We start from the raw sequence: 16237 nt of genomic DNA on the forward strand, positions 1-16237 counted from the left end.
CTCTCAAAGTATTTTCTTCTTCTTTCCTTGTATCCATGCACTGACTGACATTTACAGTCCATGCATCTGATGAAGGGGCTCTAGCCCACTGAAGCTGATGTCATAATAAATCGGCTGGTTTTTAAGGTATCCAAAGATTCCTTTTGGGTTTTACTGCAATGTTAGTCATGATGACTACTGAAGCCTTCATGTTCAGAGGCAATATATCTCTGCTGGGGGCAACAGCAGAGAAGGGGTCATAGCCACCCTCCTTAGAGTTCCTATGAAGTGACTGCAGTTTCATAAGGAATGCTGTACTAGATATCCCTTTGGTGTGATGCAGCAGTGCTCTTTGATGGTCTTTATGCCAAATAACCACAGTGAGCAAGATCAAAAGTTCCAGGCATGAACTCCTGCCTCTCATACCTTTGGGGCTATGCAGCCTCCCCTCTCCAAAGTCCCTTACAAAATCACCCCAAGTAATTAGAGGGTTTGGAATTGCAAACTCTGTTCTGCACCAAGGAGTGAGTCCTGGCACCTCTTGGTGTGAGAAGGGAAAACAAGCCTTGAGCTCAGTCAGGTAGTCCCTCCCTGACAGAAAAGTCTCCGCCCCTTGACTGTTGGTTGCCAGGGACGGAGTGGCGGAACAAAGCTGGGAGGATGCAGAACACTGGAGAGATTAAATGGGAAGCAGGCAGGTAAGGACAGGTGGGGGTAGGGAGAGAGAACAAGGCCCCCTTCATCCAGCCAGCCCTGGAGGAAGTCACAACAAACAGTCCCATCATTGTAGACCCCTGTGAAACAGATGCCAGAGGGTGTTCTTCTCTCATGCCCACTGTCTTGCCCAGGTTGGCAGATTTCCACATAGTGGTTTCCCCTAACTGGGAGAAGTGATCCCCCTCTTCCTTTCCAAACACAGAAAAGAGGCAACCTACATGATCAAGGCAGGGGGGGGGCACCCCTTTCCTATCATTAGGGACTTTTTCAGTTTAGAGAGACCAGCCAGAGATTTTCCTCCTTTAATAATATTCGATCTCGGTGAAAGGAGAGGCGTTGCTTGATACCCTATTGAGCATACACCAAAGAAGACACTTCAAACTTCAGTCAGTCTAGAACAGTTGAAAGAGGGTTAGACCAATTTATGTGGGATGGATCCATCAATACCTGTGAGCCAGGACAGCTGAAGCCAGGTGTAGAGTGTTTGGTGGGGCAAACAGGAGGGCTGCTGTCTTCATGCCCTGCTTTTGGGCTTCTTTTGGGGGGCTCTGTTCTGAATGCAGAGCTGGGCTAGATGGACTCATGCTCTGACCCAATAGGGTTCTTCTTTATGTTCTTAAAAAGTACATCTGCAAACTAGACGAAATTTATTTTTATTCATTAATTTTATTTATAAACCACCCTCCCCCAAAGGGCTCAGGGTAGTGTACAACAGGTTAACACATATAATAAATTAAATATCAATTAATCAATTCCAGAATAAAGCTATTGAAAGAACATTCTTTTAGGATGCTGGGTTCCACAGATGACAGATACTGTCTGCTCCAATTTTAATGACAGCAAGAAAGATTAGAGATCTGCCTATACCTTCTTGCACTGAAATTAGGATCCCAAATGTCTCATTATGTGCTTGGCGTGCTACCTGCTGGATCAAACAAAATATTCACCTTGCACACATCCAGCAGCAGCCAGCTAAGATGCTTTCCACAAGCAAGACATTAATGCTCTCTTTGCCTCATTATATCTGGTATACAGGAATCCACTGCCTCTGAATATGGAGGTTCCACTTAGCTGTGATGGATAATAGACTGCCTTCCGTTTTTGCCAGATCAAAAGTATTTTAAAAAATTATTAAGTTGATAATTTATATTGATATTCTATTGCTGGGTGGAGGGAAAGCTAATGACGACCAAGTGGAGTATGTATAATACAGGGTTTGTAATGGTTGACTCAGCCTTCCATCCTTCCAAGATCAGTAAAAAGAGTACCCAGCTTGCTGCGGGGATAGTGTAGATAACTGGGGAAGGCAATGGCAAACTATCCTGTAAAAAGTCTGCCGTGAAAGCATTCTGATGCGACATCACCCCAGAGTCAGAAATGACTAGTGCTTGCACAGGGGACTACCTTTACCTTTAATGGCTAGACAACAGTTTATCTTTTCAGTCTCTTGGATGTATATAAGACGTAGCTGTTTTTCACTGCTTGTTTAATACAAAGGGGAAAAGATCAGAAGACTGCGGCTGCCAGTGCCTGTAGCAGCTGCTTCATCAGCCCATCTCTACATCCCTACAAGTGTTTTTTTCCAGTAGTATTTATTAATTTTCAACTAGGAACCAATAAGTTAATAATGTTTTCCCCCAGCCATTGTAGGAGCTTCAGACAGTAAAGTGTCAACAGATGAAAGCTACAACCATTAATCGAGTGAGAGCATTCCTAGCTAGGGAAGAATCTAATTTACTAGACTGACTGAGGAAGGAAACAGAACTCTCCTCAGAATCCTGAGAACCCTGGCTAGAAGTTTGATGGTTGCAGGTTCCAGAGTCATTGTTTGCTTCTTGTGTGGTGCCACAAACTATGCATTTGTCTGTGTATGATTCCAGTGGTATCAATGCAAGCCTGAAGTTTCTTTATGAATTGCACTTTTGGATCCTGGAAATGGCAATCTGAACAGGCAGGCAATGTGAAGATTCAAAGAACTGCAATGTAAGATGATCCCTAACTATGTTGCCTTCAGAAAATTCACCTAGGTTCATTTGAATTCATACATGGTAAGCATCCCTGACTTCAATCTGCCCTGGTTAGTACATGGATGGGAGATCACCAAGGAAGTCCAGAACTGCTACACAAAGGCAGGCAAACCACCTTTGCCTTGAAAACCTTATAGGGCTACCACAAGTCAGTGGTGACTACACAGGAAAAAAAATGATATACAGGAGGACAACTTTACCCCGATTTTCCCCAAGAAGGCCCTTCTGCCCTTCCCAAACCTTCCCCATTTTTAAATTGGTAGTTTTCCAGACCTGTTTGTCAGATGGAATGCAGAGTCAGTGTTACAAAAAAAGGTATGAAAATGGATCTGGGGTAATGGGTGGTGCACAAATATCTTTGGGGGGCATCTAACAGCATGATCCAATACAGGTGTACCTGAGAGTACAACCCATTGAATACTGTGGGCATAGGATCATACTGTAGTGTAGGTTTTTGGATCCCAGCCATTTAATATTTTTTATGAAATAGGAGGGAAGAAAATAGAGAAATTAAATATCCTAACACCATGTTACAGTAAAGGAAAGATATTTAGGTAAATTAAGTTCAGAAAGAGATTAAAAGGTCAGTTTCAGGTAACACAACTTGGAATGCTTCAGACTGTGGATGGAGCTCTTTCTATCAGTTAGGAGGATCAAAGGAAGACTAAATTTGCAGGTGCCACTTCAAGGAATTGTCACTCTTTCTTCTACCATTGCTGTGTATATGTGAAGAAAAAAACAACAGGTCAGATTTAATTGCACTTCTGCATGTCTGAAGAACAGAAAAGCTATTCTAAATGCGCTTGTATAGAATTTCTGTGTTGACCGATGGCCAGGCAAGAAGATTGATTTATGATTGCATTTCAGTGCCTATTTGACTGTGGTCCTAGAGTTTCCACTGTAGCTCAATTCTGCCTCAAGGCCAGTTTTGGAAAAAAAAAAATAACATTGGCAAACCCCAAACCATTGCAGACAAGAAAAACATTTATCAAATATCTTCTGTCCTTTCTCTCCCCCCCTCCACACAAAAACCAACATGCAGAATTACTATACATTTCCTTAATGACAATGACAAAAACTGGAAACGTTCCAGAGCAATCCATCATCTTGAGTATGAAGCAGCATCTGACATTCCTTCTTGCACCTTCCCTTGTTTTGTCTATGCAAGCATGCAGAGCTAAACGTTACAAAATCTGTCTAGGGCACATCCCTTCATTCTTGTCACTTTATGAGCAGCACCACAAACTTGAGGTCCAAGGAGATCTAGGGCAAGAACACCAGCTTTATCAATGGTGTTTGATCCATGATGGACCATTCACACATGCACGTTATGATTTAGTGGAATGGCCACAAAGGCATGAAACCTGAACAAGCCTCATTGAGCCTACATAATAACTGGAGGGAATATTAGAAATACAAGGGGTAGAATTTTAATTGTACATCTCTCTGAGCACTCTTGCCATTCATAAAATATTAAAACTAAAATACTTTGAAATAATAAAGACTTGGCTGCCAGATGGTTCTGGAGTCAAGAAGGATGGAATGGAGGAACAGGGCAGAGGTAAGGATGGACAGAGAATACAAGAGAATTAACTAGCAGAATAAGCTCAGGATGAGCAGCTTGCTGTGATGTGAGCAAGTTAAGTCCCTTTTTAATTCCCTTCCTTGTCTTTCAGCCAGGGATTCTTGCCAGGCTAAGTGCTTTCCTTGCTGCTTACTCAAAGGATATCATGGGCAAACTGCAGAGCAAAATTCGCAACAGGCCCTCTAAATACAGGTAAGGGGGAACTGCTTGCATTTTCACAATGAATGAGTTCTGTGGTGTAATCTGGAAGGAAGGGGTGGCAGTGGCTTTGATCCTCAGGCTCTGTTCTACTATCAGTGGCACTTTCTTCTACAGCATAAAGCCCTCCACTGACGCAAGATGCTCTTTGAGTCTCAGAAGAGTCTCTTGCAACAGGGAAAGTCTCCTTGCATCAGAGGAAAGCACTATCAAATGGGGAATGGATCTGTGGAGTCACTCCCATGCTTGATCGATTGAGCTTTTCCCTTTGTTATTTATTCATCTATTTGTACCCCGTTTATCTCCCCAAATGGAAACTCACAGCAGGATACAGCAACATTCTCTCCTCCATTTTATTCTCCCAACAACACACCTGTGAGGCAAGTGAGGGTGAGAAAGACTTATGAGGCTTCTGTGGCAGAGAGAGGATTTGAACCTGAGTCTCTCAGACCACAGGCCAGCACTCAAAGCACTGCACCTCAGTCTGTCCGATATCATGTATCTGATCCATTATTATCAATTTTTTTCATACAATGCTTATTAAGTGCACAGTGCTTTACAAAGTACAGGATGACCCCAAGGAGCTTACCATCTGAAAATAGACCTAGAGAACAAACAGGGGGAAGGGACAAAAATGGAAATGGGGAGAAAACAGGGAAGAATCTTTGTTCTGGGTAGGTTTTGTTTCAGTAGGGGACGAAGGGATTGTGTGAAATGGTGGCTGAGGAAGATTGTTGAGGAAATCAAGGGCTGGCGCTAAATCCCCATTTCTCTTTTCCACCTGCTTGACAGGGCTGAGGAAGAGAGCCCGCCTGCCAAGACTGTTCTGCAGTACAGCCCTGCTCACAGGGATGCTGTCACTTCTGTGGCTTCCCTTCCGCCAGATCTGTGCCTGTCAGGAGGAAAAGACAAGGTTGGTCGGGTGTCACTCTTGGCTGGCAACAACTGGAATCTTGGTCTCAACGGACGCATCATCTGCCTTGCTGTCTGGTGGCTTCATATATGTGGCATGGGAACTGTGACTTCAGCTTTCAGAAGGATTGTTGTTGTGACCAATACTCCCTCTAAGCTGTGGAGTCTTGGGAGCAAAAATTCTACTTTGTGAGCTACTGGCATTAAAGTTGTGAGCTACTGCATAAATTGGTTTGCTCTGAGGCCATTTTTCCTAAGACAAAAACGTGTGAGCCAGAGGCTAAAAAACTGTGAACTAGCTCACACTAATGCAGCTTAGAGGGAACACTGATTTTGACTTGGTGGCAGAGTACCCACTTTGCATGTAGAAAGACCCAGGATCAATTCACGCCATCTCAGGCGTTGAGGAAGTCCTTTCAGTGCCTGAGACCCTTATGAGAGACACTACCAATCAGAGGAGTTAATACGGGGCTAGATATGTCGATGGGCAATGGCCTCCCCATCAAGCCATAGTGCCCAGAATTATTTGCTGAAACCAGCTTGTATATGGTGTGTTGTGCCATTAGTCCAAAGTAAAACATGTTAAAAGTAGGAAAGCAGTGATGCTATTTGAAGTGGCCCATAAGGACCTATCCAAATAATCTCTCTTTCCTTTTTCAGATGGTGGTTGTATACAACTGGAGATGTGGCACTGTGGTTAGGCGGTTCCTGGGACATGAACGAGAAGTCACAAAGGTAAACTGAGCTGGTTTGATTAGAAGAATAAAGGTATGGTCCAAGAAGGACCCTGGCTCAAAACTTTCCACAAAGAGCAAATCATTGAGTGCTTTCACACATACTACATTTTATTGCAATTTGCTATTAGATTTTACTGTGTGAAATGGGAAAATCCACTTGCAAATGATCGCTGTGTGAAAGCACCCATCGTCAACCCTTCCCAATCTGCAATCGAAGGGAGAAAAATACTGGCTGATCTTACTAGGCTATTATCAGGATTACAGCATGATAATGTGAATGAAGCATTTTGAACATAAAAATGTGTACAAACGCTAGATGGTATTATTAATCTTACCTGCAGACCTGGCTCCTTTCCATCCCTCCCTAACAGATGGGGTGCAATCAGTGTTTCCTCTAAGCTGAGTTAGGGTGAGCTAGCTCACAGATTTTTAGCGTCCAGCTCACACATTTTTGTCTCAGCTCAGGGAAGATGACCCCAGAGCACACTAATTTTTGCAGTAGCTCACAACTTTAATACCAGCAGCTCACAAAATATAATTTTTGCTCACAAGACTCTGCAGCTTAGAGGGAACATTCGGTGCAATTACTATCTCAGTGGTGAAATAACGATCTCTCTTTTGTTGGCAGACTAGTGCGCCAGCTTCAATTAGCCACAAAAAATGCTCTGTTTAGAGCTCTCTCTTCATGGGGTTTCAAAGGAGACCACATTCCTCCCAGCTTTTACAAAAGTGTGTAGATCTGTATTATTTGGGAAGGATCTCTGTTGAGGGCACTTGGTCATTAATGATTGTCATTTTAGCAGTCAGGTTTTCCTGTTTGTTAGTTTGATGTGTCAGCTAGCTGTTTTTTTAATTGAAAGCTGCCCTAATAATGAATAAATGTTCTTAAGGAAACAGTTAATACTGGGTGTAGCCACTGGTCATCTATTCTAGGGCCAGTGTTAGGGTTGGGTAATAGTGTTGCACAGTGGTTAGAGTTTCAGACTAAGATCTGAAAAACCAAGGCTTGAATCCCTGCCCTGCCATTGAAACTTTGCTGGGTGTCCTTTGGCCTGTCATACACTATTAGGCTAACCTATCATACAGCATTGTTGTAGGGTTGCCAATCCCCAGGTGGGAGCAGGGAATCCCCCGGTTTGGAGGCCTTCTCCCCGCTTCAGGGTCGTCAGAAAGCGGGTGGGGGGGGGGGAAGGAAATGTCTGCTGGGAACTCTTTTATTCCCTATAGAGATTTATTCCCATAGAAAATAATAGAGAATTGATCTGCAGGTATCTGGGGCTCTGGGGGGCCTGTTTTTTGGGATAGAGGCACCAAATTTTCAGTATAGCTTCTAGTGCCTCTCCCCAAAATACCCCCCAAGTTTCAAAAAGATTGGACCAGGGGGTCCAATTCTATGAGCCCCAAAAGAAGGTGCCCCTATCCTTCATTATTTCCTATGGAAGGAAGGCATTGAAAAGGTGTGCCGTCCCTTTAAATGTGATGGCCAGAACTCCCTTTGGAGTTCGATTATGCTTGTCACAGCCTTGATCTTGGCTCCACCCCTAATGTCTCCTGGCTCCACCCCCAAAGTCCCCATATATTTCTTAAATTGGACTTGGCAACCCTACATTGTTGTGAGGATAAAACTGAAAAGAGGTGAATAATGTAAGCTGTTTCGGGGGCCCACTAGGAGAAAAGGGGGATATAAATGATGTAAATAAACACCATTAATCTAGAACACCAATTTGCTCCATTGAAGAATATTTTAAAATCCCAGTGATTATAATGTTAAATGTGATGGGGGGCATGCTCAAGTGGGAATCTTAAGGAAATTATTCTGAACTTTAACAATTATTTTTCATTTTTGATGCTGTTCCTCCTAGATGCTCAACTATAGACAAACATTTGAGCTGAGCAACAGGGTTCTGGCAATTTCTGTGGGTAATAAAGTAACCATTAATCTTTCCTTTTCCTTTGAAGCCCTGGCTGGAAAGGGGGCAGCCCCACCAGATGATGAAAACTTGCTACAACCCTGTATTAATCAGGATTCTGTTGTCTGCCAACAAGGGCAGGTGATAAAAAAAACCCTGAAGATTTGAGAGAAAATAATCTCTTTTGCATAATAATGTTTATAGGAGTTGAAGGGGCAATGTATAATACTGCAGTAATCCTTACACTTTCCCTGTAATGTAGGCCGGTGTCAATAGGGGTGAGTGTCTGAAACTAAGTGATTTGTCTAAGACCTCTTCTTAAATCTGTGGCAGAGATGTGATTTATTTTTTAAAGTATTCGTGTATGCCTGTGTTGTGTGTGTGATGGTGACTTTTGGAAGTCATGGTGACTTCTGGTGAACTCTAGTGTGGCTAGGATGATTTTCAGAGAGGTGGCTCATATTAGCGTCCTGGCCCTGGAATTCCTTGGAGGTCTCCCTTCCAAGTACTTGCCAGGGTCAGCCCTGCTTAGCTTCCGAGATCTGATGAGATTGGGCTTGCATGGGCTATCCAGGTCAGGGCTAGAGATTTATTTTAGTGTTGATTTGTACTTCTGTACTACAATTTATATACTTTTCACAGCAGTTTGTTGCAAATGTCAAAAACCAACTGAGAACGTAAAACCTGCGTGGGCAAACATAATCAAAATCGATACACTGTCAGCAGTGCTGACAATCTCAACCATAAAAACAGCAGCACATTAATGCAACTTAGCCTTACTCTCATAGCCTCAGACTCAATGGACAAAGGGGACTGGGATGATAAAATGTCCACCAGGAAGCCAAGCCCTATGCTGCTGTGGTTTGGCTTCCTCCGAACTGCTAGTGGTCCTCTTGCACAGCAGCCTTCTCTCTCTGCTGATGGAAGATGCTACCCATGATGTAAACCAATGATGCATCAAAGTCATGACAGGCCAAACAGCATGGTTTTCAGACAACCCATATGCCAGGTTTTCTCAAGGGGAAGAAGGTTGGTTTGAATCCACCATTATTCTCTCCTGCCCAGGTCACTGGTCTCCCCCATTCCAACTGGCTTTTCAGTGCTTCACGAGATAAAACTGTGCTGCTTTGGGAGTTGCGTGGCGCTTCTGGGCCGGTCCAGTGTTTCTCAGGACACGAGCTTGTAGTCACTGGTTTGGCTGCTAGCCCAGGTGAGGCAGACGTGGATCTTGTCTTGGAATTCTAACACGAAACAAACTTCTTGCCATGCTTTCTCACAAACACTCTCTTGCTTGTTCAGCTTTCCGACAGCTTTGCACAGGTTCCCGTGACAATACTGTTTGCATATGGGACATAGAAACGGGCGATTGTTTGCACAGAGCTGCCATTTCAAGGAACCTGGTAAGAGCAGGTGAAACTTCTCTGTTCCTTATGTTGAAAAGAAAAATCTCTCCTAATAATGCATGCCAAAAATGTAGATCTTTGCTTTCTTTCTTAAAAAAAAAAAAAGTGACTCACTGTTTTCTTTGATATGTGAACAGAGCCCCCATGTTCAGAAGCAGTATAGCGCTGAAAACCAGATGAGTGAATCAATAGGGGGAGGGTTTCAAGTCCTCTCATGGACTCTTTGGAGAACTGTAGCTAGGCAGTGTTGGAAATTCGTTGTTGTTGCTGTCAACTCATAGATAGCAAACCCATAGGGTTTTGAAGGCAAGAGGTGGTTTGCCATTGCCTACCTCTGTATAGCAACTCTGGAATTCCTTCGTTATCTCCCATCCAAATACAGCCAGGACTGGCCCTGCTTAACTTCCAAGATTTGTTGAAATTGGGCTAGCCTAGGTTATCCAGGTAAGGTACTGTTGGAAATAGGATACTGGATTTAGATAGAACTGCAGTCTGATCCTGCCAGGGCTGATCTTGTATTACTTAGACAGATTTGTGAAGAATAAACTGATCAGTAGCCATAACCTATCGTGATCATGGCTAAATGAAACCTACATCTACAAAGGCAGTATACCACTCTATGCCAGGTGCTGAGGGCAGGCAACAGTAGAGGGCTGTTGTCACCAAGTCCTGCTTGTGAGGAAGCATGTGGCCAGCCACAGTAGAAAAAAGGATGGTTCTATAGATCTGATTGGGCAGCACTCTTTCTATATTCTTAAGAGCTTTTGATCTATGCCAGTAATGTTGTTTAAGAAACAAGCACAATAAATGCTTTGGAAACATGCCGTTTGCTTGCAGTTTGGCCTGGCATTATCCAAGAGCTAGCCTTGAATCCTACTATCCTCCCTGCATAGAAATAGCAGCTCTGCTGCCATTGTTTCTGTCTTGCAGGTAACACACCTGTGCTGGATTCCTGGTGAGCCATATGTCATCCAGACATCAGAGGATAAAACAGTCAGGTCTGTGTCACTGGGTTCAAATGAAATTTTGCATGAATCCAGCATCTCAAGACTAAACTCTTCATTAACATTTAGTTCTGGGGTGGTTTAAAAATACGGGTTTTTTTGCTGAAATGCTACTATTAGGATTGCTTTTTCAAGAGGGTCAAATAAAATGGAGCAAGGAGAGGGCTTTTTAAGCCTTTTACTTCCCTGATGCTTTTACCCTGCTAGAGAAAACGTACAAATGTTTGCTAGGCCAGGTAGTACAGATAGTTTAGGGTGACAAAATATCATGCTCTAATGTAGGATGGATTTTAAGTCAGTGGAAGAGCATATTCTTGGTAATCTTGATGTTTGGGGAGGCACAGTGAGAGGGCTTCTAGCCCCACTGGTGGACCTCCTGATGGTACTTGGGTTTTTTGGCCACTGTGTGACAGAGTGTTGGACTGGATGGGCCATGGGCCTGATCCAACATGGCTTCTCTTATGTTCTTATATCCTTTGAATATAGAATGTCCATGTTCAATCTCCATAATTTCCAGGTAAAAAAAGATCTTGGCAGCAGGTGCTGAGAAAGCCCCCTCACTGCATAGGACCCTGGACAGCTTTGTGCCAGTCAGAGTGGACAATATGAGCTAGCTGGAGCTTCCTGCACTTGCATTCCAGCATCTGTTCATTCTCGACTTCATTTCAGGATCTGGGACACCCAGGAATTACAGGTGGCACATTCCTTTCCTGCCAAACAGCACATCCAGACATCCTGTGACGTTAGCCCAGATGGACGCTATTGTGTCAGTTGCAGCTCTGGTTTTGGTGGGGAAGGCTGTGAAGCTACGGTGAGGCGAAGCCTGGCAAACTCCCACTGATAAAACATAATCCAAGACCAAGATAACGGAATGGTGGCAGAGCTGGGTGGAGTTAACAAAGGCTGTTTTCTCTATTTAGTCTCTGTTTTCTGATGCCTTTCCGTGGTAAAGAAGGCTTTGTCTGAGATACCTAGGCTCTCCTTGAAGAACTGCAGTTCCAAAGGGTTTTTTTTTTTTTTGGAGGCGGGGGGAGGACTGATTATCAAACCAGTTTTTAATGTTGGCATGACTTAGTTACCCAGCTCTATCTTTCTTTTTGTATATACGGGCTGTGAAAATTAATTGAAAATAATGTAGGTAGCAACTACTGAAATCACAGAAAGTACAGTCAGGATTTGCTGAAGTGTGGGGGCACTTTATAAAAGGAAAGTCCATTGGCACGTTAAATAACTAGCAGCATTTATTTCAATGCGAGCTTTTGTGAGTTTTTCACTTTTTCATACGTGTGAAGGGACGATCACACTGGGAATTCTGTTTATGGGGCAGATTACAGGTGGTAGAGAGGTTTGGTGCAAATTCTGTCATGACTCTTTCAGATGCAAATTTGTTATGTAAGGGAAAAGGGAGGAGCTAACAAAGGTTGTGTGAATCCTGTTATTACCTTCCATAACTCCACCTTTTTATGAATAGCAGAATAGATTATGCAGATATGTATAGATGTGTGCTTGATGGTAGAATTGTAATTCACATACTCAGAGTTTTTTTTGTAGCAGGAACTCTTTTGCATATTAAGCCACGGACCCTTGATGCAGCCAATCCTCCAAGAGCTTACAGGGCCTACTGTAGGGCCATGAAGGATTGGCTACATCAGGGAGTGTGGCCTAATATGTAAAGGAGATCTTGCTACAGGAAAAAAAAGCCCTGGCCATACTTAATAATAATGTGGAGCAGTGATATAATGCCCCACTCATAAACCAATCTGGATAATGGGTGGGAATTGCAGGATTCTCCCCCTCAGAGGTGTTCCTTTTCCTTTCCAGCTCTGGGACCTGCGGCAGACAAGGAGCAGTGTGCGTGAGTTCCGGGGCCACTGCCAAACTACAATGTCCTGCATCTTCCTCCCCAAAGGCCTCACCACCTTCCCTGCCATTGCCACTTCATCACATGATGGCATGATAAAAATGTGGAGCCAGGAGACTGGAGGTATAATAAATCTCAGTTGCCAGGGGACAACCAAGCATAACAATTTTCTTCCTGAGTTAGGGCAGGGTCCATCTTGCTCAGCATTTTGATTCCAATGTCCGCCAGCCAGGTGACACTCAGAAGATGAGAAGCAGAACATGAAGCCATCAACCCCCTCCCATTGTATGTCCTCTGGTTTTCAGATAGGGTTGCCAGCCTCCAGGAGAGGCCTGGAGATCTGGTTTTACAACTGATCTCCAGCTGGCAGAGATCAACTCCCCTGGAGAAAATAGCTGCTCTCAAGGGTGGACTCTATCTATGCTGAGGCCCCTCCCCTCCTCAAACCCCGCCCTCTCCCAGCTCTGCCCCCAAAGTCTCCAAGTATTTTCCAAAACAGACCTGGCAACCTTAGAGATATACTGCCTCTGAAGGTTCTATTTAGCATTCATAACTAAGACCTTTTGATAAATCTATAAATTTGTCCAGTACTAGCAGCAGGAGTGGACTGGATAGTAAAAATGACCCTAGAAAAAGCCATGCTTTGTGGCCCCAGTGGTGCTACAAGCCAGCTCTGCAGCGGTCACTCAGCTCAGCAGTGCAAGCAGTGGATATTACTTCACCCAGGACTTCCTCCTGAAAACCAGCGGGAAAGTGGGAAAAGACCGTGAACTGACATTACTCTCCATTATAACTGATTACAAGTCTGAGTCAAGTGCCCCCTGAGACTGTCAGAGTTGCTAGAGCTTGGCTCTGCTTGCTTCTGGCCACCAGTGGCCCTTTAGGGCAGTGGCCCACCAGCGAATTTCCCTGTAAATTGAATGGCCAATCTGCCCCTGGTTAGCAACCTTCACTTCATCCTGTTGCAGCTGAGTTTCATAAATCAACTGCAGATTGTCTGCAGAACTAACTTTAAGAGGTTTTAATTTTTTAAAATCGCATTTTATTTCCCCCAATTTCCAGCCTTACAACAAGGATGGGATGCAATTTCCAGATGGGATGGTAGAGGCCAGATCCTCTCTCCACCTTGTAACTGCCCAGACAAGGACAATAGCAAAAGACATTCTTGCAAGTCACCAGTTATGGCCTTTGGCCATTTGCAGAGAGAACAAGGCAGACTCTGTATGCAATGACCTCTGTGCTGTTGCTTTCTCCCCAGCCTGTCTGACCACCACCTGCCTGGATGGGGCTGGGCCTCTGCCTTCACTATCTGCCTGCGAGACAGGCGGCCTCCTTTGTGCCAGCTCGAACTCTGGGATTCATTTGCTGAGAGTCAGCTCCGCAAAAGCACTGGAGCTGCAGGAAGTGGCCAAGTTCTGACCTGAAGAGACCAGTTAATGCAGCAAACTGTGGCATCATGGGAGAATGGGCAGCGTATGGGTAGAAATCTTAATTTAGGACGTGTGGCAGTCTCATGAAGCGAAAGTGGCCATTAATAAGAAGTGTCATTTGTGTTGAGCTGTGTGCTGCGGTTAATGTGATGCGGGAGCTCATCTAGTGAAGGTGGTTGGACCTATAGCAACTAGGTAGAGGCAACAGAGATCCAAGTGCTCTTTCTGCTGGCTGAAGCACAGCAAGAATGTGGCTGGGGACAGAGCAGTGCCTTGTGATTCATTCACTTTCCACATTGCTTCTATCTGGACAGGTTTTTACATTAAATAGCAAGTGAATGGCATAGACCAGGTAGGGGTTACTGCCCTGTTTCTCTCCACCCAACATTATTTAATAGTCTATCACTATACCTCACTCTTTCAAGGAACATAAGATGCTCTACCAGGAATGAGATGATCCCATTTCCCTCTCACCTCATGATAGTCCTGTGAGGTAGGTTAGACTGGCAATAGTCGCCCAATAAGCTTCAAGATCTAAGTGGGCCCTTAGCTTGTTTCTTTAGGTTAGAGTGTCAGATTAAGAACAGATTCAGTTGGGAAGCCATGTTGGTCTGAAGCAACAGAACAAAGTTTGAGTCCAGGGGCACCTTTAAGACCAACAAAGTTTAATTCTGAGTATAAGCTTTTGTGTGCATACATAATTCTTCAGATACATTGAAGTAGATTTGTAATGGTTGGCGAAGTCTGTTTGAATGCATCTGAAGAAGTGTGCACACACTAGAAAGTTTATACCCAGAATTAAACTTTGTTGATTTCTAAAGGTGCTATTGGACTCAAGCGTTGTTAGAACAGAAACAGGGAAGACACAGACTTAGATTCCCAGTTTGGTGTAGTGGTTAAGTGTGCGGACTCTTATCTGGGAGAACCGGGTTTGATTCCCCACTCCTCCACTTGCACCTGCTAGCATGGCCTTGGGTCAGCTAGAGCTTTGGCAGAGGTTGTCCTTGAAAGGGCAGCTGCTGTGAGAGTCCTCTCAGCCCCACCCACCTCACAGGGTGTCTGTTGTGGGGGAGGAAGGTAAAGGAGATTGTGAGCCGCTCTGAGACTCTTCGGAGTGGAGGGCGGGATATAAATCCAATATCTTCTCCTTCTCCTTCTCCTCATTCGGCATGAAGCTCACTGGGTTAATCATTTAATCTTATTTACCTCACAAAATGAAGGAGGGAAAACCGCAGATGCTACCTTGAACTCCTCAGAGGATGTGGAGAAAAATCTAGCGAATTAAATTAAACCCAGGCATCTCCCATCTATTACATTTTTGTTCTTCAAGAATTTCAGGGCTGTGTAGGTGGAGTTATCCCATTTTATCCTTACACCTGGAAGTAGATTAACACAGGGACTACCAAGAAACCACTGACTGCCTGAATAGATGAGGAATCTGTACACTAAAAAAAACTTTGGCAGAGAATCTTAATTTTTGGAACTGGCAGATCTGCTTTTTTAAAACTAGCTTTACAGTGGCTAAGAATATCAAATTAATATACGCAGCATTCTATATAAAAGATGGCACAGCCCCTGGGCAACCAGTCAAATAAGTAATTTTCAAGGCATTCACTTCCAAGTTTTTGTTATTAACCCATCACCACACACAAGTTTCTCTTACAAATCAGCATGCTTATTTTCACACCTTAAGGCCTGATGTGATAGATCTGTTTTTCAGCATCAGTGTGTATCTTAGGCTACAATCACACACACCAAATAATACACTTTCAATGCACAACTGGATTTTACTGTGAACTGGCAAAATCCAGTTAGAAAGTGCACTGAAAGTGGATTGAAAGTACATTATTTAATATGTGCGATTGCAGCCTTACATTCCACAAAGTGTCTAAACACCCTGGTAATACACATCATTCCACAATGCTCTACACAGTTAGCCAAGAGGTAAGACTCAGGTCCCAAGTGCAGGCTTGCAGAATAAATTAGTGTCAGGTATTCAGGGTACTACAACAAGCTCTACAGATCATAGGAAGGTCCATTTGAAGGACTGGAGGTAAATTATGTCCAGTTCTTGGGAAAAGAGGTTTGGGGGGGGGGCAGAGGAAGTGTTTCTTGTCTCTTTAATTGGTAGATTGTGATGGTGCTTTTTCAGAAGTTTTAGAGTTTTTAGACCTCTTCATTCCAGAAACAGACCCCTTGTCTATGTAGCAGAATAACCCTCATTGTGACTGGCAGCAGGTCTCCATCCCTGCTACTAGAGATCCTTTAAACTGGAGACATTGGGGGCTTAACACTGGACACCCTGCATAGACTTCTACTGCCCCAATGTGCTCCTTTTTCCAACTTCAATGTGTAAGTGCAGAATAGCCTGAGCCCAGCAGTCCCTGCTGTTGTTTTAAATAAAAGCAAGCTTCTAGTCCACATAGCTGCAAAATTAGGCATGGTCAGTTGACAGTACCTGGTGAAACCTCAGA

The 16237-nt window shown here is 43.9% G+C and overlaps 1 protein-coding gene across 2 annotated transcripts; it reads left to right on the plus strand.

Annotated features, from left to right (window-relative positions):
• The first annotated feature begins 547 nt into the window (after positions 1-547).
• Positions 548-13810, plus strand: WDR31 (WD repeat domain 31). 2 transcript variants are annotated; one of them, XM_060250962.1, is made up of 10 exons: positions 548-677; positions 4400-4500; positions 5299-5419; positions 6079-6153; positions 9131-9275; positions 9365-9465; positions 10399-10466; positions 11142-11283; positions 12294-12456; positions 13592-13810. In XM_060250962.1, the coding sequence occupies exons 1-10, from the start codon at positions 663-665 to the stop codon at positions 13750-13752; spliced, it is 1092 nt and encodes a 363-aa protein (XP_060106945.1). In that variant the 5' UTR covers positions 548-662; the 3' UTR covers positions 13753-13810. The 2 variants fall into 2 exon arrangements, with proteins under 2 accessions (XP_060106945.1, XP_060106946.1); XM_060250963.1 differs by having other exon boundaries at positions 635-677; positions 4404-4500.
• Positions 13811-16237: the final 2427 nt, after the last annotated feature.

The sequence above is a fragment of the Heteronotia binoei genome, chromosome 12, assembly GCF_032191835.1.
Source record: "Heteronotia binoei isolate CCM8104 ecotype False Entrance Well chromosome 12, APGP_CSIRO_Hbin_v1, whole genome shotgun sequence".
Lineage (NCBI taxonomy): Eukaryota > Metazoa > Chordata > Lepidosauria > Squamata > Gekkonidae > Heteronotia > Heteronotia binoei.

Coding starts and splice junctions, on each gene's coding strand:
- WDR31 (XM_060250962.1), top strand. Junction 4,501..5,298: donor AACAGGCCCTCTAAATACAG/GTAAGGGGGAAC, acceptor CCTGCTTGACAG/GGCTGAGGAAGAGAGCCCGC. Junction 5,420..6,078: donor TGTCAGGAGGAAAAGACAAG/GTTGGTCGGGTG, acceptor TTCCTTTTTCAG/ATGGTGGTTGTATACAACTG.